General features: G+C 51.1%; 1 protein-coding gene across 1 annotated transcript in view; it reads left to right on the forward strand.

Moving 5' to 3' along the window:
• Positions 1–281: 281 nt before the first annotated feature.
• The window catches only part of Iqgap3 (IQ motif containing GTPase activating protein 3), a 44,078-nt gene continuing 16,646 nt past the window's right edge, over positions 282–27,713 (forward strand). Inside the window, exons 1-22 of the mRNA XM_057793297.1 lie at positions 282–335; positions 2,781–2,868; positions 6,390–6,546; positions 6,996–7,073; positions 9,923–9,999; positions 10,890–10,957; positions 11,043–11,156; positions 11,328–11,506; positions 12,073–12,151; positions 12,986–13,149; positions 13,918–14,005; positions 16,477–16,640; positions 17,349–17,506; positions 18,581–18,702; positions 18,776–18,939; positions 20,853–20,943; positions 21,658–21,825; positions 21,902–22,041; positions 22,121–22,291; positions 24,970–25,053; positions 25,212–25,283; positions 25,379–25,448. Coding sequence (XP_057649280.1) covers positions 299–335; positions 2,781–2,868; positions 6,390–6,546; positions 6,996–7,073; positions 9,923–9,999; positions 10,890–10,957; positions 11,043–11,156; positions 11,328–11,506; positions 12,073–12,151; positions 12,986–13,149; positions 13,918–14,005; positions 16,477–16,640; positions 17,349–17,506; positions 18,581–18,702; positions 18,776–18,939; positions 20,853–20,943; positions 21,658–21,825; positions 21,902–22,041; positions 22,121–22,291; positions 24,970–25,053; positions 25,212–25,283; positions 25,379–25,448 — 2,533 coding nt within the window. The 5' untranslated portion in view covers positions 282–298. The remainder of the gene's footprint in view (positions 336–2,780; positions 2,869–6,389; positions 6,547–6,995; positions 7,074–9,922; positions 10,000–10,889; positions 10,958–11,042; positions 11,157–11,327; positions 11,507–12,072; positions 12,152–12,985; positions 13,150–13,917; positions 14,006–16,476; positions 16,641–17,348; positions 17,507–18,580; positions 18,703–18,775; positions 18,940–20,852; positions 20,944–21,657; positions 21,826–21,901; positions 22,042–22,120; positions 22,292–24,969; positions 25,054–25,211; positions 25,284–25,378; positions 25,449–27,713) is intronic.

Consider the following 27,713-nt stretch of genomic DNA (forward strand, 5'->3'; position numbering starts at 1 on the left):
CTGTGTATAACACCACATAGCGTATAGGGAGTCCCAGGAATTCTACAGGAAGTGGGACGCGTTAATGAAAGAAAGGGCAGCGGCAGGGACTATTTGAAAAAGCCAGCTGAGCATAGAAGGAGCCAGGCAGAAATTGCAAATCAAGGAACTGCCCCAAAGCTAGCCCTAGTCGTCCCACCTGAGAAACTACGAAACCCAGGATTCCGTGCGGTACGACCGGAAGCGTCCTCTTTCGTGTGACCGCGGTGAGGGCTGGTGTCCTAGAGGCGGGAGATTCAAAACTGGCCGGAGAAGGAACATGGAACCGTGCGCTGCAGGCCGGGCTCGGACAGCCTGTGAGTGCGGCAGGGATCTCAGGAGGGTGGAGTGGGGGTGCTGCTGGTGGGGCTTGGCCTTCGCGGGAGGGGCTATGGGCTGCTGGGGAGTGGGCTGGTGTGCACAGGGTAACCCTCGAAGGGAGCTCTCCATTTTTCCCAGGTTCTGGAGCCCCAGGGTCGGGGAATGTAGACTATCTCGATGGCCCCTTAACATTCTGCAATTCCCGTTTTTGTCAAAAGGTGTCAGAGGTTGGGATTCCGCATTGAGACAATACCTCTCAAACCACTTGGTTCTTAATCACCTGGCCCCTTGTTTTAAAATGCAGAACCTGGAGGGCCGGCTTGGTGGCGCACTCCGGCAATTCCGGCAGTTGGAATTCCGGCAGGAGGTCAAGAGTTCATGGTCATTCTGACCTGGGCTGCCTGAAACACTTGCTTTCTCCGAGAAACCCGGGTTCCTCGGAAGGGTTGAAAGGATGAGTGGAATGAAAGACAAAACCTGCTTTCTTCACCCCTTCTCCAAAATCGGTGTCACCCATCTCATTAGGGAATGCTGCTTAGAAGCGTAAACCATTTTGTGGTGGTTGTTTTTTTTGTGCGGTTTTTTATTTTTTGAGACACTGTACACACACACACACACACACACACACACACACACGCGCGCGCGCGCGCGCGCGCGCTCTCCAGGCCCCGCCCACTCCATCTTACTGAGTCCCTAACTCATAGCTCTGAGGTGAAGTCACTCACTTACTGGTTTATTTTCCATTCTTGAACAGCCAACTCTTGTTCCTTGTAAACTCCCTCAGAGGAACTCATGAGTTTTCTGCCGTTGGCCAGTACTTTCAAAGCTGTATTTGTAAGTGTGTGTCTGTGGGTTTGAACTTTTATAACTGCCAATTCAAATAAGCCCAGCCCTTCCTGAAATCATAGAGCAGGATATCCAAGATGAGGCAATCGGTGAAGAGTAAAAATGACTGGGACCCAGTAGAAGACAAATCGACCGAGCTGTCTCTTGGATGTTCTCTGAGCTCATTTGCTGTGTGTGCATGCAACTTTTCCTCACCCCGTGTAATTTTGTGTTGTATTCCCCATGAAGAACAGAGCGATAGAGACCGTGGCTGAGGCAGAATAGGAATGCCATCCCATTTAAGGCATTCCCTGTTCTTGAATTTGGAGGTCAGAGTGTTATCTACATTTTGTTTAACTTGAAGATCACTTTCTTCCTTAAAGGGGGTATAGAAAAAAAAAGAATAGTGCTGGGTGGTGGCGGTGCACACCTTTAATCCCAGCACTCGGGAGGCAGGGGCAGGCGGATCTCTGTGAGTTCAAGGCCAGCCTGGTCTACAAGAGCTGGTTCCAGGACAGCTAGGACTGTTACACAGAGAAACCCTGTCAAAACAACAAAAAAAAAAAAACCATAGTAATGTTACCTCTGTGATTTTTTAAAATTCTCTTTGTCCTTCCATTTAATCTTAAGCATATAGGGTGGATCCCTGTCCTGCTTTAACCTGCTTGCTATCCTGCAACGCTCAGATAGAATAGTTGGCTTCCTCTGCTAACCTGAGATCTTATTCACTGTCTTACATTGTGCGGATGCCTAGGGCCAGTGAAGGCCAGAAGAGGGCATCAGACCCCTGGAACTGGAGTTACAGACAGCTGTGAGCTACTACATAGGTGTTGAGAATTGAGCCCAGATCCTTTGTAAGAGCAGTCAGTGGTCTTCACTGCAGAGCATCTCTCCAGCCCCCATCTTTATACCATCCTGTAACTGACTCTGTAGACTAGGCTGGCCTTGAACTCAGAGATCCCTCTACTTCTGTCTCCCCAGAGCTGGGATTAAAGGCATGCACCACACTGGGCTTGTATTTTTCTAAGAGTAGGGATTCATTAGCCCAGGGCCCAACAGAAAGGTATTGAGTGGATGAATGACTGCTTAATCAGCGTCAGCCAGGCGTCCAGGGTGCAGCTGCGGCAGCCATGGAGACGTCAGCCCGCAACAAAGGGGAGGACGAAGCTAACCTCCCAGATGCAGGAGGCTCTGGATAGCCGCTGGTGGCACTGAGGCAGTCTCGGGAAAGAAGAGAAAGACGGGAAGATGACTGCAGAAGAAAGAAGGAAATGTCTGGTGGAGAAGGATGCTCCCTGTTGATGGGTGCACTGGGATAAAGAACTGGGTATGGAGAATGCTTCTGTGCCCAGAAGGGGCTGCCTAGGGAGTATGTTCAAAAGTAGCTTCAGAGTTGAGCTTCCTGTCTTTTTTGTTCTTGTTTCTTAAGATTTATTTTATTTTTATTTATGTGCATGTGTGTGTGTATCTTGTGCATATGGGCGTCCACAGACGGCAGAGGAGGGCATCACTTCCTCTGAAGCTGGCTGATTACAGGTAGTTGTGAGCTGCCCAGTGTGGGTGCTGAGATCCTTCTCTAAGGCTGTGTTCCCTGACCATGTCTCCTCACGCTTCAGATGAACGCCTCACAGCTGAGGAGATGGATGAACAGAGGCGGCAGAATGTTGCTTATCAGTACCTGTGCCGACTGGAGGAAGCCAAGCGGTAAGCAGGGTCCAGGAAGATGGGCTCCTTTTGGTCCACCTTTCCTACCTCTCATAGTCCAGGCATTATCTCCAGAGCAAATGCAGACAGACAAGGGGCTGTGGTGTGGGAAAGGGCAAGTTAAAATAGTTTTGTCATGCCAAGCATGCATACCTATAATCTCAGTGCTTAGGATGGAAGAGAACAAGAAGTTCAAGGCCAGCAATAAGGGATAAGGCTCACTTAGTGCAAGCATGAAGACCTGAATTCAGACCCGCAGCACACGTTAAAAAGTCATACACGGCAGCATGTGCCTGTAATCCCAGTGCCGGGGAGACACAGGCAGGCATATCCGTGCAGTTAACTGACTGGCCACCCTCGCCAATTAGTGAGCTCTAGGTTCAGTGGGGAAAGTGAGAGACCCTGCCTCAAAAACACAGGATGGGAAATAATCAAGGAAGGCGCCTTATGTCAACCTCTGGCCTCTGTATGCATATGCACACACTTGCATGTGTGTACCCATATGAACCCACACACAGAGTTCAATGTCAGCCTCTACTGTATAGCAAGTCCGAGGCCAGTCTGGACTTCATGAAAACCTGTCTCAATACAAGACAGAAATGAAAAATAGCATTTTCTGTCTTTTAAGGCCAACCCCAACCATTACATTCTTTCCCCCATATCCTCAACAATATATAACTCTGCAGTCTTTGCCTACCACGCTGTCAATGCCCAACTAAATTACCTGTGAGTCCTTCGGAAATCAGGAACCAGGCCGTTTTCCAGTTTTACGCATTGTCTAAAAAGAAAAAAAATCTAAGCCGGGCAGTGGTGGCACACGCCTTTAATCCCAGCACAGAGGCAGGCAGATCTCTCTGAGTTCGAGGCCAGCCTGGTCTGCCAAATGAGTTCCATGATAACCTGGGCTACACAGAGAAACCCTGTCTCAAAACCACCCCCCCTCCCCAAAAGAAGACTCTAAAATGTTTGCACGTGACATTGCCTCTTCAGCCTGCACCAGCAGGAGCACCTCTCCTTGTTTATTTCTTATTATGTCCCTGACCTTTTCAAGAAACTGGATCTCTTTTTCTGACCTTCTGGCTTCATTTGCTTCTTACGTCATTCAGCTCCAAACCCCATATTTCCTATAAATGGATGTTGGCTCTTAAAGGCCTGACTGGTTTCGGGTTCAATGGCAGACTTCTTGGTGGTGGCATGTGCATCACATGGTACCAGGGCCTCTAGCAGTGCCACGTCTGATGTGGGAGTTCACGTGATGTTGATCTCGAGCCCAGGATTTCCCATCAGCTTTCACCACATGACTTGCTGGTCCTCACTGGAACCCACTATTGGGGATGCTGGGTGACTGCTGCTTCTTTGCTTTGTTTGTTTGTTTTGTCCCCCGGTGCTAGAGAGAGAACCCAGCACTTTATGGAAAACAGAATGGCTTTTTTCCAATGCTATCATGTCTTCTTCATTAATTAGTTGCTGAAATTCTTTCTTAAAGGATTTCCCAAGCTGGGGAGACGGCTCAGTAGGTAAGAGTACTTGCTATGCAAGCTTGAGGACCAGGCACTCATGTGAAAAGCCAGGCATAGCTATGCATGTCTTGGCCTCAGAAATGAAGGGCTGGAGGTGGGTGGATCCCAGGAGCTCACTGGCCTGGCAGCTTAGTCAAAACAGTCAGCTCCAGGTTCAGTGAGAGACCCTGTCTCCAGGCAGCCGGGCGGAGAAGGACAGATGCCACCTCTGCCCATGTATGAGATATGCATTATTCATCCCTGCACACACTCACAGACCACACAAAGCACAGAAAGGACTTCCTCCATCACCTGAGGGTTGTTTGGTTACTTTATGATTCAGTTTACCCAAGAGAGGCCTGGCAGATACATAGTGTGTGTGTGTCTGTGTTTGGTGTTGTATGTCTCTGTTTATATGGACAGCAGAAGAGGGTGTCAAATGTCCTGGTGTGTCAGCTCTCTCACTAAACCTGGAACTAGGCTAGTGGCCAGCATACCCCAGCCATCTTCCTGCTTCCCCGTATAGTATAGTACTGGGGTTACAAGTGCTGGCATCCATGCCGAGGGTTCTATGTAGGTGCAGGGGATTGGGCTCAGGCCTCCATACCTGTGCAGCAAACACTCAGCTCTGCTGAGTCATTTCCCCAGGCCCCTTTTCTTTCCTTTCAAAATTTTTAAAATTTATTTTTATTTATTATTATTATTTGTTTTGTTTTGTCTTGTTCTTTTGAGACAAAGTTTCTCTGAGTAAGAGTCCTGGCTGTCCTGAAATTTGCTTTGTAGATTAGGCTGGCCTTGAACTCACAGTGATCCTCCTGCCCCTGCCTCCCAGTGCTGGGATTGAAGGCATGCACCGCCCATTAATTTAAAAAAAAAAATTAATTTAAATGAATGTGTATGGGTGTTTTATCTGTGTATGGTCTGTGTACCATGTGCATGCCTGGTGTCCTTGGAGACCAGAAGAGGTTATCAGATCCCCTGGAACTAGAGTTATAGATGGTTGTGAGCCACCATATGGTTGCTAGAATCAGACCCAGGTCCTCTGGAAGAGCAGCCAGTGCTCTTAACCACTGAGCCGCCCCTTTTTTCTTCCTATTCTTTCTAAAATAGTCTATTTTACTGTTTTCCAAAAAGAACGTGAGGTAGAGCAGATGAGAAATCGGGTGTCGTCTGGGTGTGGTGGTCACACCTTTAATCCCAACACTCAAGCCGCAGAAGCAGGTGGATCTCTGAGTTCAAAGTCAGTCTGATCTACTGAGGGAGTTCCAGGACAGCTAGGGCTACACAGAGAAATGCTGTCTTGAAAAACAAAGAAAGAAAGAAAGAAATCAGGTGTCCAGCAGGGAGAGTGTGGAGCGAGGTATACTTGGCTCTCTTTGGGAATGTATCTGTAGACCTCAGTATCTGGAGAGTCTCCCCAAAGAGTCACTGTGCTTGCTCAGAATCACCAGCTCACCGAATCTGGCAGCTGTCCACTGAAGCCAGCGGTACCACTGATGTTGGCCTCGTTTTGCAAAATGCGATTGGGTTTTAGGGCCGAAGTGAGGGAGATGGGTTGGAAAGTGGCGTCCAGTCCTAAGAGGTGCATCTTTTCTGTCCCTTGTGCTGTTCCTCTTCCATCAACCCACAGAGCCCCTAATACCCCTTTTATCATCAGAACTGAATCGTGAACTGTGCAGATCATTCCATCAGACACGAGCTTTCTGTGTTTAAGTTTTCAGAGTCGTGCAGAATGAGAGAAGCGGCAGGTTCCATTTGAATCAGGTGTGTAGCCAGACAGAGTGAGGGTTTACCTTACATTACAGTCTGGTTGAACCTCCCTGAAGGCAGGCAGGTATGGGAGACTCGGGGAGTCTTTCCAGGGTGAATAAGGAAAGGGTTGACTTGGTTAGGCATCTAGCAGCTTGGGGAAAGTTGGGAACTGTGAGGCCATAGGAAGAGAGGGGGACTTTAGGTAGGGAGGAATAGTGTGTTGAGTCCCTTGAGGGATGGGCGGGTCCTAAGAACGCTCTCTGCCCCCAGCTGGATGGAGGTGTGCTTGAAGGAGGAGCTTCCTTCCCCGGTGGAGCTGGAGGAGAGCCTCCGCAATGGGGTGCTGCTGGCCAAGCTGGGCCACTGCTTTGCCCCCTCTGTTGTCCCCCTGAAGAAGATCTATGACGTGGAACAGCTGCGGTACCAGGTGGGCACAGTGAAACGAATCCCCTGCCATCTCCCTCCTAAGATGCCCCTTCTCACAGCCGTGAGGGCATGGTGACCACGTAACTTAAAATTCCATATGTGATCACTTTGGCGGCTGGAAAGCAGTACAGTTGTAGGAACTCCCTAGTGTCTCTGTCAGGCGGGTGCTCTGCTGACAGGGAGGGTACTGCTGCATGGGCCTTAAGATGCATGTGTCCTGTGCCAGCTTGGAAGCCTTACGGCACTGCCCTCCCTGTGCCAGCCTTCCCGTTATTCAGCTGGCTCACCCAGTCCTGGTGCTTTCAGCTGTTTCTCTGTTCCATGGGGCAGGGGATACACAGGGTGGGGTCCTTTAGCTCTGTCTACCCTTCACCCATGAATCTTTAAGATGGCATCTGGGCTCCACCCCGAGGGAACCCTGAGAACCATTCTCTCTTTTCTCCCTTTCAGGCAACTGGCTTGCATTTCCGCCACACAGACAACATCAACTTTTGGCTTTCTGCAGTAGCCCACATCGGTCTGCCTTCGGTAAAACAGGGTGTTAAGATGCTTATCTGTCTGCTCTAAGAGAACAGTTCTTGGGCTCTGTGCCTTGGAACCAGGTTGCCTTCCCTCCCTGTGGCTCCTGGGCTGAGGAACGTCACTTCTGTCATGGAGTGAGCGTCTGTGTAGTGTGGATGGGCTCATGTTAGCCAGACGTTTTCCCACCAGAATTTCAGAGTGAAGCAAGAACCTGCCACATCCCATGTGGGAGACCTCAGACTGGAGCCTTAGGCCCAAGACCCTACGGTGTTTATGCTCCATGTCCTTTCCCGCTGTGAACCTCAATTTGTCTCTCACCTATAAAGTAGGTGTGGTAATTCCCAACTGTAGTGTTGGTAAGAGAATTGCAGGGCCTATGTAAATTCCCTTTGTAAAGCACTATACAAATTGAAGCTAGGCAGGATTCTGCAGTGTATCGGCCCTTCTCTGTGTTCCTTCCCTGGAGAAGGTAACTATAAATATAAGGTGAACTGGGCAGTGGTGGCACACGCCTTTAATCCCAGCACTCAGGAAGCAGAGGCAGGCGGATCTCTGTGGGTTTGAGGCCAGCCTGGTCTACAGAGTGAGTTCGAGGACAGCCCGGGCTACACCGAGAAACCCTGTCTTGAAAAAAGAAAAAAGATGAGGTGAGAGAGCTCAGCAGGTAAAGGAGCTTGCTGCTAAACCCAACAGCCTGAGTTCAATCCCCAGGTGCCACATGATGGTGGAAGACGAGAACCAGCTCCTGCGGGTGGGTTTTGACACCCACCTACACACATGCATGCATGCACATACGCTCACACGCGCGCGTGCACACACAGACACACACACACACATGCATGTGGGTGGAAAGAGCAGCAAAGACATTTTGGTGTTTGTGGTGGTGCAGATCTGTAATCCCAGCACCTAGGAAGAAGCTGAGGTGGTGAGATTGTGGGATTGAGGCCAGCCTGCGTTATATAGTGAACCCTTTTCAACAAAAGGAGAAAGGCTTGTCCTGGTGGCACAGGCCTTTAATCCTAGCACTTGGGAGGCAGAAACAGGCAGATCTTTGTGAACTAAAGCCAGTCTGGTCTACCTAGTGAGCTCTAGTCCAGCCAGGGCTACATATAGAGGCCCAGTTTCCAAAAAAGGAAAGAAAGGAAGAAGGGGGAAGAAGCATTAAGAGTACAACTGCTCTTGCAGAGGGTTCAGACTGAGCTCCCAGCCCCACATCAGGGGGCTCACAGCTGACTGTAACTCCAGCTCCAGGGTGTCTAGTGCCCTCTTTTGGTCTCAGTGGACACATGCATACAGATGGTGCCCACACAGACGAGCACACACACACACATAAATAAAAAATAATTAAAAGAAAGAAAAAGGAGCTAAAGAGATGGCTTAATGGTTGAGAGCACCGGATGCTCTCCCGGAACTCGGCTTTGATTCCCAGTCCTCCCACAGTGGTTTACAACTATCAGTAATTCCAGTCAGAGATCCCGTGCTGTCTTCTGCTCTCTATGGGAACCAGGCCCACAGGTGATACACAAACATACATGCAGGCAGAACACCCATACACACATTTAAAAAAGAACTTAATAGGAAAAGAAAAAGACAGTTTAGGACTGGGACATAGCTCAGTGGTAGAGCCCTTGGTCAGCATGTGACACCCTGGACTCCTCCCAGTTCTACAGAAAAAAGCTGTTATACAGGGAAACACTGTCTCAGACAAACACACAAAAACAAAAGGCGAAAAGCTGAGCTTCCTGGTACATCTCTGCTTCCAGAATAGGGAGGGTAAGGCAGGGGGATTAGGAGTTTCCAGGCAGGGGCTGGATTCAGATTTGATGGTAGCTTGGGTTACACAGTGAGACCTCATTTCAAAAAGAGTGCGAGAGGGACTAGAGAGTTGACTTAAAGATTAAGTCCTCTGCCGGGCGTTGGTGGCGCACACCTTTAATCCCAGCACTCGGGAGGCAGAGGCAGGCGGATCTCTGTGAGTTCGAGACCAGCCTGGTCTACAAGAGCTAGTTCCAGGATAGGCTCCAAAAACCACAGAGAAACCCTGTCTCGAAAAACCAAAAAAAAAAAAAAAAGATTAAGTGCTCTTACAGTACTTGCAGAGGATCCAGGTTCAATGTGCACCCCAGTTCCAGGGACCACTGTTCCCTCCTGATCTCTGCAGGCGCCAGGCAGGCATGCGGTGTACATAAATACATGTGGACAAAACACTTGTGCACATAAAGGAAATAAATCTAAATTAAAAAAAAAAAAGCAAAAGACAGACATTTTGGTGGGAGACAAGCAATGGAGGATATGTTGTGTCGGAGTGACTGGGACCGCTCTGGCTTTGGGCCCTTGTTAAGCTGAATGTGGTGTAGGATGTACTGAGCTCAGGTTTCAGTTTTTAAAGGGGCTTCTACAGTTCAAAGGCCTCTATGGGCCTTGGCAATGCATGCCTCGTTGGGCCCTCCCTGGGAGCATAGTCAACTCCTGAGCACTTCATGTATGTGCTGGAAATCTCGGGTCAAGGACCAGGCTCATGGAGGCTGAGTGTCTGGGGCCTGTTTTTCCTGGAGACTACAGCCTGCGTCCTGTAGCCCCTGAGGACTCATCTAGTGGTCAGCTAACCCTGGGCACTCTGTGACTGTGGGACTAGCTGTGCCTTGGCTTAGTGAGCCTTTTTTACATTGGACTGAATGGGAATGGTTACAGAAACGACTTAGAACCAGGGCTGTTGGTGCTCACAGCTCTGATTGGAGAGAGATGCGTTGCTCAGCCTGAGCCTCCCGTCTCACGCCAGCTTGGAAGCCTTACTGCACTGCCCTTCTCTGTGCTGTCCTTCCCAATGTGCAGCAGCTGTCTGGTTTCTCCTCTAGATCTTCCTCCCAGAGACCACAGACATCTACGACAAGAAGAACATGCCTCGGGTGATCTACTGCATTCATGCTCTCAGGTGAGACGCCCCGACTGTAGTCAGCCAGGTTCCTCCAGGGCAGTGCTTCCCAGTCTTCCTGATGCTGTGGCCCTTTAATACAGTTCCTCATGTTGTGGTGACTCCTGCCCATAAAATTATTTTGTTGCTACTTTATAACTGTAATTTTGCTACTGTGTATCTGTGGTTTTTGTTCATCTTAGGTGACCCCCGTGAGAAGGGGTCACAACACAGGGATTGGGAACCAGTGCTCTAGGGAGATCAATTAATAGATGAATCAGTTAATAGCAATAAACATCGAAAGGAGGGAGGACAGCCAAATCAGCCAATTGGGGTAGGTGAGATTTTAGGTCTGCGTGGGTGTTTACGTTCATGTGTTGGTATGTGAGCCTTGTAAATGAAGGCACAGCAGAATAAAGTCCTTAGTTTATGACTGGGATATGAATGAATCAGAACCAGGACCATCAAGAGTATCATGTGCGCCGGGCGGTGGTGGCGCACGCCTTTAATCCCAGCACTCGGGAGGCAGAGGCAGGCGGATCTCTGTGAGTTCGAGACCAGCCTGGTCTACAAGAGCTAGTTCTAGGACAGGCACCAAAACTACAGAGAAACCCTGTTTCGAAAAATCAAAAAAAAAAAAAAAAGAGTATCATGTGCAAGCCTCCATTCCTGGCCTCCACAGCTATCTCGGGTCCCATGCAGTGTGTTCTCTGTGGAGCCATCACAGTTACAGACTCCTATGGCATCTTGTTTCTTCTCTTGGCTGCTCATTCCTGGGTGCTTGAGTGACTTGAGGGCAAATGCTAAGTGCTCTTCACCGCTGGTCTTCATGTAATTTCACACACCTGTCATCGACAAGGCGTGGCAATCAGTAGATCCCAGCATGTTCTAATGTCTTCCATTCTTCCCAGTCTCTTCCTCTTCCGGCTGGGATTGGCCCCTCAGATCCATGACCTGTATGGGAAAGTGGAATTCACAGGTGAGCCAGCTCCTTCCTCTTAGCCATAGACTAAGCAAGGACGTGGGGTTCTGAGCCTAATGAAGAACACCTGGTACTATTGCAGCCGAGGAACTCAGCAACATTGCCTCTGAACTGGCCAAATATGGCCTCCAGTTACCAGCCTTCAGCAAGATTGGGGGCATCCTGGCTAATGAGTTTTCAGCCGATGAGGCTGCAGGTAGGGCTTTGCCCTAAAGTAGGACATGGGATCATGGGGCGGGGAACGGGATGTGGGATGGGATGACAACAAGCCTCACAGCCCTTGGATGGGCCCTGGCTGTGCTCTGGCTGTGTCCTGGCTGCCCTGGGCCCTTTCTGGCTTCTTGACCTTGCTCTCTTTCCCTCCAAGTCCATGCAGCTGTCCTTGCCATCAATGACGCAGTAGAGCGAGGGATGGTGGAGGACACTCTGGCTGCCTTGAAGAATCCAAATGCTCTTCTGGAGAATATTCGGGAACCTTTGGCAGCTGTCTACCAAGAGCTGCTGGCCCTAGCCAGGGTGGAGAAGGCTGCCGATGCCAGGAACCATGTAAGGGTATGCATCTGGGACACAGGAGCTGCCACGTTGAGGGACCTGGGAGTCTCCAGTGGAGCAAGACGGCAGCCGTCCTGTCTTGAGCTCCAAAGATCTTCCTGTGAGAAGTAGAAGAGGAAAGAAAGTGATGTCATTGAACAAGAAGCCTGGGGAAGAGTCTAGATGGCTGAAGTGGCTCTGGCATGAAGCCTGAGCTGAGATTAGACGGGGGAGCCCACAGGCTGATTGGCTTGGCTCTTTTTTTTTTTTTTTTTTTTGGGTTTTTCGAGACAGGGTTTCTCTGTGGTTTTGGAGCCTGTCCTGGAACTAGCTCTTGTAGACCAGGCTGGTCTCGAACTCACAGAGATCCGCCTGCCTCTGCCTCCCGAGTGCTGGGATTAAAGGTGTGCGCCACCACCGCCCGGCTTGGCTTGGCTCTTATTGCCAGGGTGAGACCCATGTTCTCCTCAAAACCCTAAGGTCCTTGGGCCTGGCCATTGGTCTACTACAGAAGTGTGTGTGACAGGATGGGGGGACGATCTTACTGTCTCCATGTCTCTTTCTACATCTTGCTTTTGCAGGATGATGGTCAGGAACAGGACATCTATGAGTCCTGCCTCACCCAGGCAGAGATCCAGGGCCACATCAATCTTGCCAATGGTAAGAGATGACTGGGAGAACCTGGAAAACTTTGAGATAAGAGGCAGGTGGAATTCTGTGAGTTCGAGGCCAGCCTGGTCTACAAGAGCTAGTTCAGGACAGGCTCCAAAGCTACAGAGAAACCCTGTCTCAAAAAAAACAAACCAAAAAAAAAAAAAAAAAAAAAAAAAAACACTTGGAGATGGCTGATCTAATAAGCCCCATGGCCTTATGTGAGCCAGATCCTGCCCTAGGGAAAGATCACAGGCCAGGGAGTATACACCCTCTCCTCCGGTCACAACAAAGAGGTTCATATCAGGGAGCTCCTGTGGGAATGGAAAATTACAAAGACAGGCAAATGGACAGGTCTTTCAGGTCCCCATGCTGGGGGTGGATATTTGGATTAGGGTCCTTCAGGAGGGAAGTGTAGCTGGGAGTACCACACACCTGTGATTCCAGCAGCCAGGAGGCTAAGGCAGGAAGATGAAACACTCAAGGGCTCACAGGGCTGTACTGTGAGGCCTTCTCAAAATAAAAGGAAACAGGAAGAAAGAAAAGAAGAAAGTGTGAGGATTGGTGGGATAGGGAAGATGGTGGATAGAGGGGCAACCTGAAGGCTCACAACAAGGGGACATTTGCCTGCTAGGATCAGGGTATTCTCGGGGTCTGGAACAGTGAGATGGGGGCGGGGAGCTATGAAGACCAAGAGGAAGATGTAGGCTGGACCTCATGAGCTCACTGTGTCAGGTCAAGGAGAGAGGTAACTTTTGGGAGGCAGAAAGGAGGCAGATCCCCAGGTCTGGCTGGGGTGGTGAGAAGAGGGCTTCACACACCTGGACCTGTGCTGTTTTCCAGTCCAAGGGGCTCTGGAAGTTGTTGATGATGCTCTAGAGAGACAGAGCCCCGGGGCCTTGGTTGAGGCCCTTCAAGACCCTGTCCTGGCCCTGCAAGGGGTGAGAAGAGATTTGGCTGACTGGTACCTGGAACAGCTGAGTTCAGACAGAGAGCAGAAGTCACAGGTCAGGCTCTGCCTAAAGGGTTGGAAATGGCCTCATGTGCATATCATCAAGGACTCCTTTAAATGGTTGACTTGTCCCCCAAAGCACAGTGGACCAGGCTGTCTGATCTGCTTAGAGTCCCTCGGACTGAGAGGGAAAGACCAGGCCTGCTTCTCGTTGCTGACTTGGGGTCTTGACTTATTAACTTTCTTTGCAATGCTTTGACCCCTCCCACATTTTTCATGTGTATGTGTCTCTGATATGAGTGTATGTCTGTATGTGTGTTCACATCGGGGAGGGCCAATGTGTGAGCTTGCAAAGTGTGTGAGGATGTGCATAAGAGGCCCAAAGCTGATGCCGAGAATCATCTGAAACCACTCCTTCTCCACCTTATTCACTGAGGCAGACTCTCTTAATTGAGCCCACAGCTCACCAATATGGCCAGTCTCACTAACCAACTTGATCATCCCATCTCTGCATCTAAGGCTGGAATTATAGGCAAGACTTGCGTGGGTTCTGGAAATCCAAACTCCAGTCCTCTTGCTTACATAGGAAACACTTTAACCAGAGAGCCATCTCTCCAGCCCTTAATGCGTTGACTTTATGTTTGATGTTATTTACTACTGTTGTTAGATGTATGCTGGGCTGAAAACAATGGTGATAAAGACAGTACTAGAAATGGGTAGGCCAGGTTCTTTACCTGAAGGGAGGGCAGGACTGAGTCCTCGCAGCCCCTCGTGCACATCCATGGCCTGGGGGCTCTTCCACTGCACCTCTGCCCTCTTGCAGGAGCTGGGCCTGGTGAGGCTTCTAGAAAAGGAGGAGATCCAGGCCGGGGTGGCTGCGGCTAACGAGAAGGGTGATCGAGAGCAAGCCAGTAAGTCGTCTCCAGGAGGTTTGGGCGCTGCTGGCTCTTGGTAGTGTATCTTGCCCCTTTTCTGATATGTGGATTGGATGAGGCAAACTACTGTCTCCTTCCAAGCCTAGCCAGGAACTTTGCCCTTCATATCCTCTGCCCTCTGCACCCCCTGGAGGGACACATCAAATTAAAGATAATGATGTTTAGCTGCCAGCTTGGACTAGACTCCTTCTGTGGAGTTCACCTATAATATTGTTTCTGCCTGTTTATATTTCTTTGACTTCTGAAATGTGATTTCTCAGGTAAGGAAAACAGTTTCTAATTCAGTGTCCTTTAAAAACATTGTATGTAGGACTGGAGAGACGGCTCAGTGGTTAAGAGCACTTGTTGCTCTTGCAGAGGACCTGGTTCAGTTCTTAGAACCCGCTTGGTGTCCCACAATTATCTGTCACTCCAGTTCCAGGGGATCCAAACTAGATCCGAGGCCTTTTCTGACCTCTGCATGCTTGAGACACGTGGTACACACACAACCTGCAGGCAGAATAATGTTACACAGATGATAAAGGAAACCTAAAAAAAGTAAAACAAAAAAATTATATATAATTCAAGGTATGAGTGAAGACCATTAGTTGCTGGGTTTTACCTCCATGTCAGGTTTGAGGTCTTCAGTCACTACCTCTGAGTAACTGCGTCCTCCCCCAGACTGCTCCTGGCTGCTGCCTGCTGTGTGGCCCTACTTCATTCCTGGGATCTTGTGCTGATCTCTCAGCAGAAAAGCTTCAGCTCTCCGTTCTTGGTTTGTTGTTGTTTTCTGAGATAGGATCTTACTGTGCGACTCAAGCTGGCCTGGAGCACAATGTGACACTGTTGCCTCTCTCTCTCTCTCTCTCTCTCTCTCTCTCTCTCTCTCTCACACACACACACACACACACACGTGCTCACCCCGAGTGCTGCTGTTACAGGTGTGAGGCCCCACACCCAACTGCCTCTTACATTTTTTAAAAATTTTATTGTATGTGCATGGGTGAGTGTGTCAGATCCTTGAGAACTGGAGTTAGAGACAGTTGTGAGCTGCCATATAGGTGCTGGGAATTGAACCTGGGACCTCTGAAAGAGCAGCCAGTGTTCTTAACCACTGAGACATCTCTCCAGCGCCCCCCCCCCTTCTTTTTTTTTTTTAAAGATTTATTTATACTGGGTGGTGGTGGTGCATGCCTCTAATACCAGCACCCAGGAGGCAGAGGCACGTGGACCTCTGTGAGTTGAAGGCTAGCATGGTCTACAGAGCAAGTTCCAGAACAGCCAGGGCTACACAGAGAAATCCTGTCTTGAAAAACAAACAAAAAAGATTTATTTAATTTTTTTATATATTTAAGTCTATAAGTGACTCACTTGCATGTATGTTTGTGCCGTGTGCATGCATTGCCCATGAAGGCCAGAAGTAGAGGCCTGGAACTGAGTTCTAAATGCGCCCTATGTGGGCGCTAGGAACTAAACCACCCCTCGCAAGAGCAGCAGGTTTCTTAGCTGCTGAGCCACTCTCCAGCCCGGCTCTTTCATTCTCTATCCCACACTTTGGTTCCCCTGGACTTGACCTGGCAGCTGAGGCCTTTTCAGCTCCCGCTTCACCCGATGCAGCTGAGCTGCTCCTTGCTTCCTTCCCAGGCCCTGGCCTCTGGGCCTCTGAGTGACATTTTCTCCACCAAGTGGAAACATCTGTAGAGCTGTCTCCAAGGCTTCTCTGTGAAGTCGTTTGCTTTCTCCCAGTCAGAATGCCTCCTTCTCAGCACTGCATGGCCCCTGCAGCTGGGTACTGTCGGTCTCCTGGTGTCCTTATCCCTCCCCAGAGGCTATGTGTCCATTTCTGCTGGCATCTTACTGGCCCCAGAGCATGTAAACTGACCACACTGGTGTGCCATGGCCCCTTTTAGCTTCCTCCACTCGCTGTAGTGTAAATGGAGCTGGCTCTATATTTCTCTGCACTGTCACTAAGGTTTGGTCCCCAGAGCCCGTTGACTTACTTCATCTTAGTTATGCGCCACTGCCAGCTGTCAATCTTGTGCTCACTGCTGCTGTGACTGACAGCCACGTTCTGCTGCATTCTAAGCCATACAACTCCTAGGCCCAACACGTTGCCTTTCACGGAGCCCCACCCCCCCACCGTCTGTTTTAAGACAGGATTTTCCTGTAGCCCTGGCTGTCCTGCAACTAAGTAGACCCAGCTGGCCTCAAACTCACAGAGCTCTGCTTGCCTCTGACTCCCAAGTGCTGAGATTAAAGGAGTGTGCCACCACCGTTTGACCAGAGCCTCTCTTTTAAAGCACCCCGTCTGCATTTCCTCTGGAACATTTAGGGATGCGTTTTGAACCTAGTAGAATGTCTTTCTAGAAGTGTTACACAGCCATTTCCCAGCAGAGCCTGGTTGGTAAGGACAGCTGAGATAACAGGGACTCTCAGCCTGTGTGATTTCTTGCTGTCCTCCCCGGCAGTGCTCCAGGCCGTGTGGAGAATCAACAGAGCCATCCAGAGGGAAGTGGCCTCTGACACCGTGAAGGAGCTCATGTGCCCTGAAGCCCAGCTGCCCCAAGTGTACCCCTTTGCCTCTGCTGTGTACCAGCAGGAGCTGGCTGTGCTCCAGAAGCAGCAGCAGGGGGTAAGTCCTGGGGGTCCCAAGCAGCTAGGAGAATGGCCAGAAATTAGGATGGACAGGGCTGCTTCCCAGGAATGTCATGGCAGCCAGTGGCGGGGCACACGCTCGGCACGGACCGCAGCCCTGCCAGGTAGGTGCTGGTTCTCTTTAGAGGTAAGGAGAGGGTCGCAGACGTTGAACACCTGCCTGTCCAGCTGACTGGCAGGACATGCTGTAACCGTGAGGCTGCCCCACCTCACTCCTGTCCACACAGCCCTTCTGATAGCACGACCTGAGCCTCACATAGAGTCACCATGTCAACTGTGAGAGTTAGAAGTCACATGTTGAGTGTGGACTCTGTAGTCAGGCGGCTCCATTTAACCCAGATTGCTAGCTATGGGCTTGGCTGGGAAATGCGGTTATTAATGGTACCTACCTCATTTGGCTTGTTATGGAATAAGATAACACCATGTATGGTCTTCATGATGACTGTGTTCACAGCAAACATCCCCAGATATAAAGTGTGAATGTTGGTGAATGAATGTGTCCCAGGTGTTGAGCATGAGCAGGGTCAGTGGGTGAATGTGGCCCAGATGTGGCCCAGATGTTGAGCATGAATGTTGTTGTGGAGTAAACAGCTCCTGGAACTTGGGGATGGAGATGGATGTTGGAGAGCTTGGGGCAGGCAGACTCCAACGGTTCCCCAGCTCCTCTCAACTCTCTCCTCTCTAGGAGCTGGGCCAGGAGGAGCTCTTTGTGGCTGTGGAGATGCTCTCAGCTGTGGTTCTCATTAACCGTGCTCTGGAAGCGAGAGATACCTGTGCCTTCTGGTCCAGTCTGGCGAGCCCTGCTACCGGCCTGGCCCAGGTGGAAGAAGAAAACGCTCAGCGGTGAGTGGGGAGGCTCTAGCCACACGCCAGAAGTGAGGGGCGGCATGGGTGTGGCTGACGCAACGGTAGCCTTCTGTCTGATGCCCGTTCTTGGCCCCTCCTGTGTTTCTTCCCCAGTGGGGAGCACATGGTCATCCCGTTTCCTCTTCGTTTCTTTGGAGCAAATGCTTTAGTGACTACACTGCCAGGTGCCTGCCATTCTAGGTGTTGAAAACAGTGACTAAAGCAGATTCCTGCTTGCGGCAAGCATGCACACAAGCAGGAGTCATGACTGGATGGGCACGGAGCTATGGGGCCAAGCGGGGGGGGGGGCAGCTTTCCTAGTCACGTGACAAGGAGGTTCATGCGGAGAAGGACCTAAGGAGCCTGAGTTCTTCCCATGCCGCTCTTCAGGACAGGAGAGTGTCCTAGGTGCACTTACAGGACGTCAGGATGAGCTTGGAAAGAGCTCAGGGGTAGAGCACTTGCATGGCATGTCTGAGGCTCTGGGTTTAACATCCCAGTGTTCAAGAAAAACCTAAAAACAAAGACTACCAGGAAACCAGAGTGACCAGATGGAGTGGGCTAACAGAGCAGCCCATGTCCTCAAGCGTGGAAGGAAGCTCTGAGGTGTTCAACAAGGAAGGAATCCTTCTGACCTGCCTTACCAAGATCATTCTGGTTGTGCTGAGACTCTGGCATGGGGTCTGGGCCAGGGCAGGGCGGCAGGGCTGGGAAGAAGGTGCCAGTGTGCGAATGTATTCTGAAAGCAGAATTGACAGGACTTGGTGGCAGAGGGAACGAGTGGGAGATGACTCAACAGATGTTTATCCAGAAGGGACTGGCTGAGGCACAAAGACAGGCTGAGGGAATGCGGAGTTCAGATGAGACCCTGTTTAGAAAGGCTTGAGTGTCTGAGGTCTGGGGTGAGAGTCCGGAGGGAAGAGAGCTGAAGCTTGAGCTCCGTGCGCCACACAGGGGGCTTGGAACGGTTTGTAAGGGGAGAAGAGGTGGCCTGGGAAAGACCAGCCGCGGCTGTGTGCGCACGCCGCTCGTGCCGCCGTTCACGCTGCTGCTCCTCCTCTCTGCTGCTAGTTACTTTGATGCTCTGGTGAACGTGCGAAAGCTAAGAGGGACGGACAGAGCCTTCCTGAGTTGGAATGACCTGCAGGCTGCTGTGTGCGAGGTCAATGCGCAGGTTCAGGAAGAGACGGATCGTAAGTGCCCCTCAGACAGCCTTTCCCGTGGTCTTGAGTTTGGGGCTGCCGCTCATCCAGATGTCTTCCTCAGAGGTCCTCGCCATCAGCCTCATCAATGAGGCTCTGGATCAAGGCTACCCTGAGAAGACTCTGTCTGCTCTGCTGCTTCCAGCGGCTGGCTTGGAAGATGTCAGCCTTCACGTTGCGCCTCGGTATCATCTCCTCCTCGTGGCAGCCAAGAGGAAGAAAGCCAAGGTAAGGTTAGGAAAAGATGGCTGGGTTAGACACTAGAGCGAGCCGGGTGGTGGTGGCGTGGTGGTGGCGCACGCCTTTAATCCCAGCACTTGGGAGGCAGAGGCAGGCGGATCTCTGTGAGTTCAAGGCCAGCCTGGTCTACAGAGCTAGTTCCAGGACTACAGGCTCCAAAACCACAGAGAAACCCTGTCTCGAAAAACCAAAAAAAAAAAAAAAGACACTAGAGCAAGAGGCTCAGTCTTGGCCAGGGCGGTGCCCAGCCTGGTGTATACAGACTCTGAACGGGTGAGGCACAGGCAGGATTTGATTGTCATGACAAAGTGTGGGAAAAGAGCAGGCCTGGGAATCAGGTGCCTGGACTCCCTGCTCTGATCCCCAGCGACCACCTGAGTATCCCTGGGGTGTGTGTACTTGTCTGTAAAACGCTACATCCTCTGCCCTTGCACCTCGCGGTGCAAGTCCAGTGAGCTAAGAGTGGAGCAGGGATTTGAACTGACACGCTGAGGTTTGTGGCAGCAGAATGAGGCTGAGACCTGGCCCCGAGCCGGATGAGCTTGCGTCCTGCAGCTCACCATGCAGCATCACCCAGCCTCCCTGCGCTACCATGGCCCTGCAAGCCCATGACAGCATCAAGCTTATCCCGCAGTTGCTGAGCTTGAGTGAGTACCGTGGCAGGAGACTAGCCAGCATTCACTGAGTTCTCACTGTGTGCCAAGGATTGCTTGGTCTGCCTCACAAGTTCTGATCCATGAAGCCTGGACAGAGTCTGAGTTCAGTTCCCAACACTCACATCAGGGGGCTCACAACCCCAGATACAGGGAATCCAGTATCTTCTTCAGGACACTTGCATTCATTCACATGTACGCACCTCCACACGGATACACACGTAGACATCTAACTAAAAATAAAGTCCTTTTGAGAAACTAATTCATGGTGGGTGGTGGTGGCTCACGCCTTTAATCGCAGCTCTCGGGAGGCAGAGGCAGGCGGATCTCTGTGAGTGCGAGGCCAACCTGGTCTACAAGAGCTAGTTCCAGGACAGGCTCCAAAGCTACAGAGAAACCCTGTCTTGAAAAAGAAAAGAAGGGCTGGAGAGGTGGCTCAGTGGTTAAAAGTGCTGACTGCTCTTCCAGAGAATCTTGAGGTCCTGAGTTCAATTCCCAGCAACCATATGGGGGCTCACAATCATCCATAATGAGATCTGGTGCCCTCTTCTGGCCTGCAGACAGATATGCAAGCAGAATATATACATAATAAATAAAATCGAAAAGAAAAGAAAAACTAATTCATAAGATAAGTCTTAGGAACAATACCTGATAGCTCACACTTGTAGTAAGTCTAAGGTTGGCTTGGCCTACAGAGCCTTTTAGAAAAGGGGAAAAAAAAAAGGACAGGCAGGCAGGTGGGCACCTGACACACAGTGCTCAATAAAAAAACTCCGTAAGAGTCCATCTCTGATGAGGAGACGAGCGCAGTGAGCTGGCCATGGCTTCCTTGCCCGGTGTGCAGTCTTCCTGGCACCTTTTGGTGACTGGGATGTGCGACCAGGAGACACACAGCCAGCACCAGGGTCGGACTAAGGGCAGCGAACTGAGGTAGAGGGGGTGGGAAGGGCTGCAGGGTAGGTAAGTGTGTCAGAAAGTGCTGGACACTGGGGGTACGAAAGCTGTGGAGATCCCTGAGGCCAAGCGGAGCCTTCTGAGCCTGACAGCCATCCTAGGGGGCCAAGGGGTCATGATTCCACAGGACAGGGAGGGGGAGCCAGGAGAGCCTTCCCCGCTTCATCAAGTGTATAGCCATCCAAGGGGGCCCCGGGGTCACGACTCCTCAGGGCAAAGAGAAGAGAGCCCCCCCCCCCCCGCTCCGATACCAGTTTGGGGTCTTGTGTTTTATTATTTTTTCCAATCTTCCAGGTGACAGGAGATCCCGGGGCTGTGCTGTGGCTGGAGGAGATCCGCCAGGGAGTGGCCAGAGCCAATGAGGACACATGCACAGCTCAGAGAAGTAAACAACCAGGCACTGGGAAGGCAGAGTGGGGCCCCTCCCCGTCTCACGTTAGCCATGGGAAGCATCTTAGCTTGCTTTCTATTGCTGAACAAATGCCGTGACCAAGAGCAACTTGGGGAGGAAGGGGTTTATTTTTAGACTTCCACGTCCCAGTCCATCATCGGAGGAAGTCAGGGCAGGAATTCAAGATAGAAACCTAGAGGCAGAAACCAAAGCAGAGGGCATGGGGGGCACTGCTTGCTGGCCTGCTCCTCATGGCTTATTCAGTTTGTTTTCTTATACACGCAGGACCACCTGTCCACAGGTAACACATCCACAGTGGGTTTCCACATCCATCATTAATCAGGAAGATATACCACAGGCCAATCCAGTGGGGGCATTTTCTGTTAAGATCCCTTCATCCCAGATATGTCTAGATTCCTGGCAAGTAGACTGAAACCATCCAGCTGAGAGGGCAGGACAGAACTCGTGCAGGAGGGTACTTTGACCACAGGGTGGATTTCCTGGCACACAACTGGATAGGAAATACCAAGAGTTTAGGACTTCCATCCCACAGGAGCCCTTCCCTAACGGCCACCTCATCTCTAATGTGCAGCTGCCCTTCCACCAGCCATTGCAGCTGTGTGTCTCCTGAATCCAGCCCCACTGGACAGGACAGGGCTTGTGGGAGGGACTCCAGAGGATTGACTTTTCTCTCCTGATGCCCATCAGCAGCCCTTGGTGTGGCTGCCATCAATCAGGCCATCAAGGAGGGCAAGGCAGCCCAGACGGAGCGAGTGTTGAGGAATCCCAATGTGGCTCTCCGAGGGATAGTTCCTGACTGTGCTGACAGCTACCAGCAGGCCCTGGAAGGAGCAGTGTCAAAGAAGCGACGTCCTGGTAGTGGCCCTGGCCTAAGCTTCTCTGCTACTTTTCCTCCTCTGAGCCCTCCTGGCTCACTTGAGTTTCTGTTCAGGGGACACAGCCTTCTGGGTTCGACACGACATGAAGGACGGCAGTGCCTACTACTTCCATCTTCAGACCTTCCAGGGGACCTGGGAGCATCCTCCCAGCTGTCACCTCAACACCTCCCATCTAACCTGGGAGGAGATTCAGGTAGGCAGAGTTCCTGCCTTGGTGGGGGATTGTGCATGGGGAGAGGCTCCTACCCACCTAAGGCCTCCTGTCTCTACAGTCAGTCATCACCAAGGTCTCCGCGGCCCACGACCGCCAACTGCTCTGGAAGGCCAATGTTGGCTTTGTCATCCAACTTCAGGCTCGCCTCCGTGGCTTCCTTGTCCGACAGAAGTTTGCTGAGTGCTCCCACTTCCTCAGGACCTTGCTTCCAGCCATCATTAAGATTCAGGTGGCAGCTTTGGCTTTTCCCCATGCCTGAGAAGATTGGAGATACAGGGTGCCCACCTCCTTCCCTTTCCCTGGGTGGGGTTGGGATGATTCTTGGACCTCTGAGCAATAGTGATGGAAGGTGTAGACTCTTGAGCCAGATTAATATGGTTAGAAGCCCAACTCCGGGACCTGCTAACCATGTGGCCTTGTAATTACGCTTTTCTTTCTTTCTTTCTTTCTTTCTTTCTTTCTTTCTTTCTTTCTTTGCCTCAGTTTACCCCCCCCACACCAATGCAAATGTCAGTACCACTTTCCAAGATAGCAAGGGCGGTTTAGTAAGACAGTGTCTAGAGAGTTTTTACAGAGTGGGAGCAGGAAGTAAGCACCGGTTATTGGCATCATCGTCAGCATTGGGGAAGAGGGGAAGAGTGAAGTGAGATTCAAACACTTTCCCTGGAGCAGAGCTGTGAGGGGTGGCCCTAGGCTAGACAGACGGCAAGTCCGTCTATCCCCTTCCTGTGGAATGGTAGCCGTTGTGTTGTCCTCTCTAGTGGGCATTCCATTCTGTCCTATGCATGGCCTGCGGCGTCTCTGGGGCTGACCTGCAAGTGACCAGGGCAGGACACTAGCACTCCATGAGCTAGAAACAAGGGACCTTCCCTTGTCGGGTGTGGTATGGAGAGCCATGGGGTGCTGGCAGTGTAACCCCCTCTGCAGACTTTACCTTCAGAGCCCGTCCCAGTGTGCAGGGCAAGGTTGGGAGATGGGTGTGGAACCCACAACTGAATGGCCATGGAGTCTGGCTGGCATCAGATGTGACAGGAGAGGCACAAAGGGAGAACCGTGAAGCTGGGGCTGGCAGATGGCTAAGTGTGCAGTGGTAACTGACGGTGCAGGCTCTGGAGTTGGCCTCCTGGTTAACTGCCCTCTGGTTAAGGCCCGGGCACCCTACTCAAGCCCTTGCAGCGTTCTTTGCCTTCATAGAGACACTTGGTTAATGCCTTGGATGTGAGGAGTTAGCAGGAAATTGCTTTCGTCACTAGGTGTGGCGGGCTCCCTTGGTGACACCCCATTAGATGCTGGTGTCAACATTGACCCCATAATTCAGTAATGGAGTGCCCAGGTCAGACTCCTCTGATTGCAGACGAGGGCCCACATGCACATAGACAGGCTGGGAAGTGAGGCAGCCTGGACGCCCTGAGACTCAGCTTACTCTTGAAAGCTCTGACCATCTCCACAGTTCTCAACGCTGACTAATCCAGATTGGAGTCATATTTTGGTTGTGTTTTATTTCACATTTATATGTTTAGTGTGTGTGAGCATGCACGCTCGTGCATGCCCACGCACACGACATGACATACGCTGAGGTCAGAGAACAAGTTACAGGAGTTAGTTCTCTCTTTCCACCTTGTGGATCCTGGGGACTGAACTCTGGATGTCAGGTCTGACTGCAAGCACCTTTTCCTACTAAGTCATCTTTCCAGCTCGGGAAGTATGTTTTTAGAGAAGAATTTTGTCCGGGCTGGCAGTGTGGGGACATGGTGCATTCTCTAGTGAGCGGGGGCTGGGGGCATGGTGCATTCTCTAGTGAGCGGGGGCTGGGGACATGGTGCATTCTCTAGTGAGCGGGGGGTTGGGGGCATGGTGTATTCTCTAGTGAGCGGGGGCTGGGGACATGGTACATTCTCTAGTGAGCGGGGGGGGGGCTGGAGGCATGGTATATTCTCTAGTGAGCAGGGGCTGGGGACATGGTGTATTCTCTAGTGAGGGGTGGGCTAGGGACATGGTGTATTCTCTAGTGAGCGGGGGCTGGGGACATGGTGCATTCTCTAGTGAGCGGGGGCTGGGGACATGGTGTATTCTCTAGTGAGTGGGGACTGGGGACATGGTGTATTCTCTAGTGAGCAGGGGCTGGGGGGCATGGTGTATTCTCTGGTAAAGCTGGTGCCCATGCCTTTTATTTGAGTTTCTATGAGGAAGTATCAGGGTACATAGTTCTAGTCTTTCTCATAAAGCTGGCAGGTCTTTGAGAATAGGGCCAATTTCTCTTCTCCACACTTTCTCTCTTAGTTGCTGTTCTATTGCTGTGAAGAGATACCATGACTAGGGCAACTTAGAAAAGCATTTAGCAGGGGCTGCAAGAAGGCTCAGAGGTTAAGAGCATTGGCTGCTCTTCCTAGAGGACCTGAGTTCAATTCCCAGCAACCACATGGTGACTCACAACCATCTGTAATGAGATCTGGTGTCCTCTTCTGGAATGCCAGCAGAACAGTGTGTACTAAATAAATATATAAGAAAAAGAAAAAAAGAAAAGCATTAAGCTAGGGGCTTGCTTACAGTTCAGAGGGTTAATCTGTGATCATCAGGCCAGAAGCATGGCGGCAGGCAGGCGGGTGAGCAGGCAGGCAGGTGGGCTTTGAAGCAGCGACTGAGAACTTATATCTGATTCATAAGGCAAGGTGGAGAGAGTGAGACCAGACCTGGTGTGAGGTTTTTAAAACCGCAAAAGGCACACCTCCAACAGGAACACACCTCTAAACAGTCCATCAGCTGGGAACCGAACATTCAGAGATTTGAGCCTATGGGAGATATTCTCATTCAAACCACCACAGCATCTTAGAGAGCCCAGGGTAAAGCTGTCCCCCTGGCCTCTTGAGCCCAGGGAGGTTTGCTAGGGATCCCTCTTCTGCTTGGCAGGCTCATTGGCGGGGTTATAGACAACGAAAGACTTACCAGGAGCGGCTGCAATATTTTAAAGCCAACATGGATGCTATCATCAAGGTAACTCTGGTGGCCTGGGTGGCTCCTTCCTCTTGAGCGACCCTCGGAGCACTTTTCTCATTCTCTTGCCTCCTCATGGCCCTGGAGCCGATTGCATTAGCTGGGGTCTGAGCGTGTGTCTCAGCCTGACACTCTGAAGGCAGTGTCTTTTCTCTCAGATCCAGGCCTGGGCTCGAATGTGGGCAGCCCGGAGGCAGTACCTCAGGCGTCTGCGATACTTCCAGAAGAACGTGAGTGTTGCCCCGTCATACCTGCCTTTACTCATAGATGAGAGCCCAGTGAGCAGAAGGGCGGTCAGTCACCTGTTCTCTTGTGCCTGTGGCAGGTTGACTCCATCGTGAAGATCCAAGCATTTTTCCGAGCCAGGAGGGTCCGTGATGACTACAGGATGTTAGGTATGCTGGGGAGACAGGCCGAGAGCCAGCGTGATGACTACGGGGTGTTAGGTATGCTGGGGAGATAGAGACGAGAGCCGGCATGATGACTACAGGATGTTAGGTATGCTGGGGAGATAGAGACGAGAGCCAGACAAGCCTAGGTGTCCCTCTTGGGGATGCACAGCAGGCAAAGGCATCACAAGTTGTCTGAGGTGTGTAGCGTTCCCTCCTTCCAGCACCAGGCAAGACTCCTCTACCAGGTACTTTCTGAGCAGGCCTAACGTATCCATCCCCCTGTGGTAGGCGCTTCCCAGCTCCCAGCTGTGCCATTTTCCTTGGTCCAAACTCCCACCTCCTGGCCTCTAGTATAGACACACGGGCCTCGTAATTTTTCTGCTGGGGAAAGAATAAAGCAGTAAAGGATCACTAGTTTCCTGCCCTCTGCCCATGTGTGTACATATGTGTCTGTATGTGTGCATACACATGCGTATACGCATGTGTCTGTATGTGTGCATACACATGCATGTACGTATGTGTATATGTATGTACACACACGGAAACCCAAGATTAATGTCAGGTGTCTTCCTCTATTGCACTCTATTTTCTGAGACAGGGTCTCACTGAACCTGGAGCGTATTGATTGACTGGGCCTGATGGCCAGAAAGCCCCCAGGATCCTCCTGTCTGCACCTCCCAGACTGAGATTACAGGCATGTGCCTTCATGCTTGGCTTTTCCCATGATGCAGGTCCTTCTGCATGTGCAGCAAGAACTTTCCAGTACAGTTCCGTTTCCAGCCTCGTCCTTGTCCTGCAAGTCAAGACCCCCAGCCTTGCATGGGAATTAGCGCATTGGTCCATCTCATGTTCACTCTTGATTCCTGGAGCAGGAGGCCATTTCCTTTCTGTGCTTTGCGTTATACAGTCCTCCTCCCTCTGGCCATCAGCGTGGGCTGCTCTCCCTCACCACCATCTAAATCCTTTGCTGCTTCCCTGAGGTCCCTGCTCTGCCTGCCTTTTATCTTTCTTCCTTCCCTTCAGTTCTGGGGAAAATGTTCTCCCAATGCTTCCTCCTTCCTCAGCCCCCAGAATCGGTCACTTACTTAGCTTGGTGGCTTCTGTGTTGAGGATTCCTTCCTATATCAGAGATGCTGTCACTTGTCGTGATTTCTGCAATCACTTTAATCTACTAACCCTGAATGTAAGTCAATTCCATTGGCTGATCTTGGTGTCCATGAGGTTGCAGTCATGCTCCTCAGTGCTGACTGGACTAGATTGTCCTGACCATGGCTCCATGGAGCTGAGCAGTTCTGCTTCTTGTCACTCTTTTGCTAACCTCTGTGGTTCCTATTGCCTGAGGTCCAGCCATGGCACTCCTCCCCTTGTTTCCCTGTACCTCCCACACCTTGTCTTAGATTCCTATGGCTGTCGTAAACACCATCACCAAAGCAACTTGGGAGGAAAAGGCTTATCTCAACTTACTCCTCCATGCCACTGGAGGCAGGAACCTGGAGGCAGGAACTGAAGCAGACGCCATGGAGGAAAGCTGCTACTGGCTTGCTCCTGACTTGCTCAGCTTGGTTTCCTATATACCCTAGGACCGGAGCAGATGGGGCCCTTCCACATCAGTCATTAATCAAGAAAACGCCCACAGACAACCCTACAGCCAGTCTGATGGAGGCACTTTCTCAGTTGAGGCTCCTTCTCAGGTGACTCTGGCGTGTGTCAGATTTACACAAAGCAAACTTGCCATCCTGTGCGGTACTCTGGGCACACTGCCTTTTCAGCTTCCCTGGCCTCTGCTGCTGCCCTTTCCACCTCCCCCCAGAAAGCGGGTGGCGCACAGCCTGTGGCCGTTTCTTTGCCCTTCTGTAGGAGTGGGGTCCATGTCTGTTCCCCAAGACCCTCCCGCTTGTCCCCTCAAAGCGTCGGCCATGCAGTACTTAACAGCGGCCATCTGCCCAGATACCTTATGAGATTCCCTCTAGCCACAGGGCCTGGCCTCATTCAGCCTCCAGATCTGACTATTTTATTCATTACCAGCTGGGTAATCTAGGGCAAGTTACCTGCCCTCTCTCTGCCTTTGGAGGTTCATCCATAAGATGGATACAACAGTTGGATGTTTAAAAAGCATTTAGATTTGGAGCTGGAGAAGTGGCTTAATGATTAAGAGAACTGGCTGCCCTTCAAGAGAACCCACAACTGTCTGTCCCAAGAGACCTGATGCCTTCTTCTGGCCTCTGTATAGTGCACAGACACACATGCAGGCAAAACACCCATACACTA

Source organism: Chionomys nivalis, chromosome 18, assembly GCF_950005125.1.
Source record: "Chionomys nivalis chromosome 18, mChiNiv1.1, whole genome shotgun sequence".
Classification (NCBI taxonomy): Eukaryota; Metazoa; Chordata; class Mammalia; order Rodentia; family Cricetidae; genus Chionomys; species Chionomys nivalis.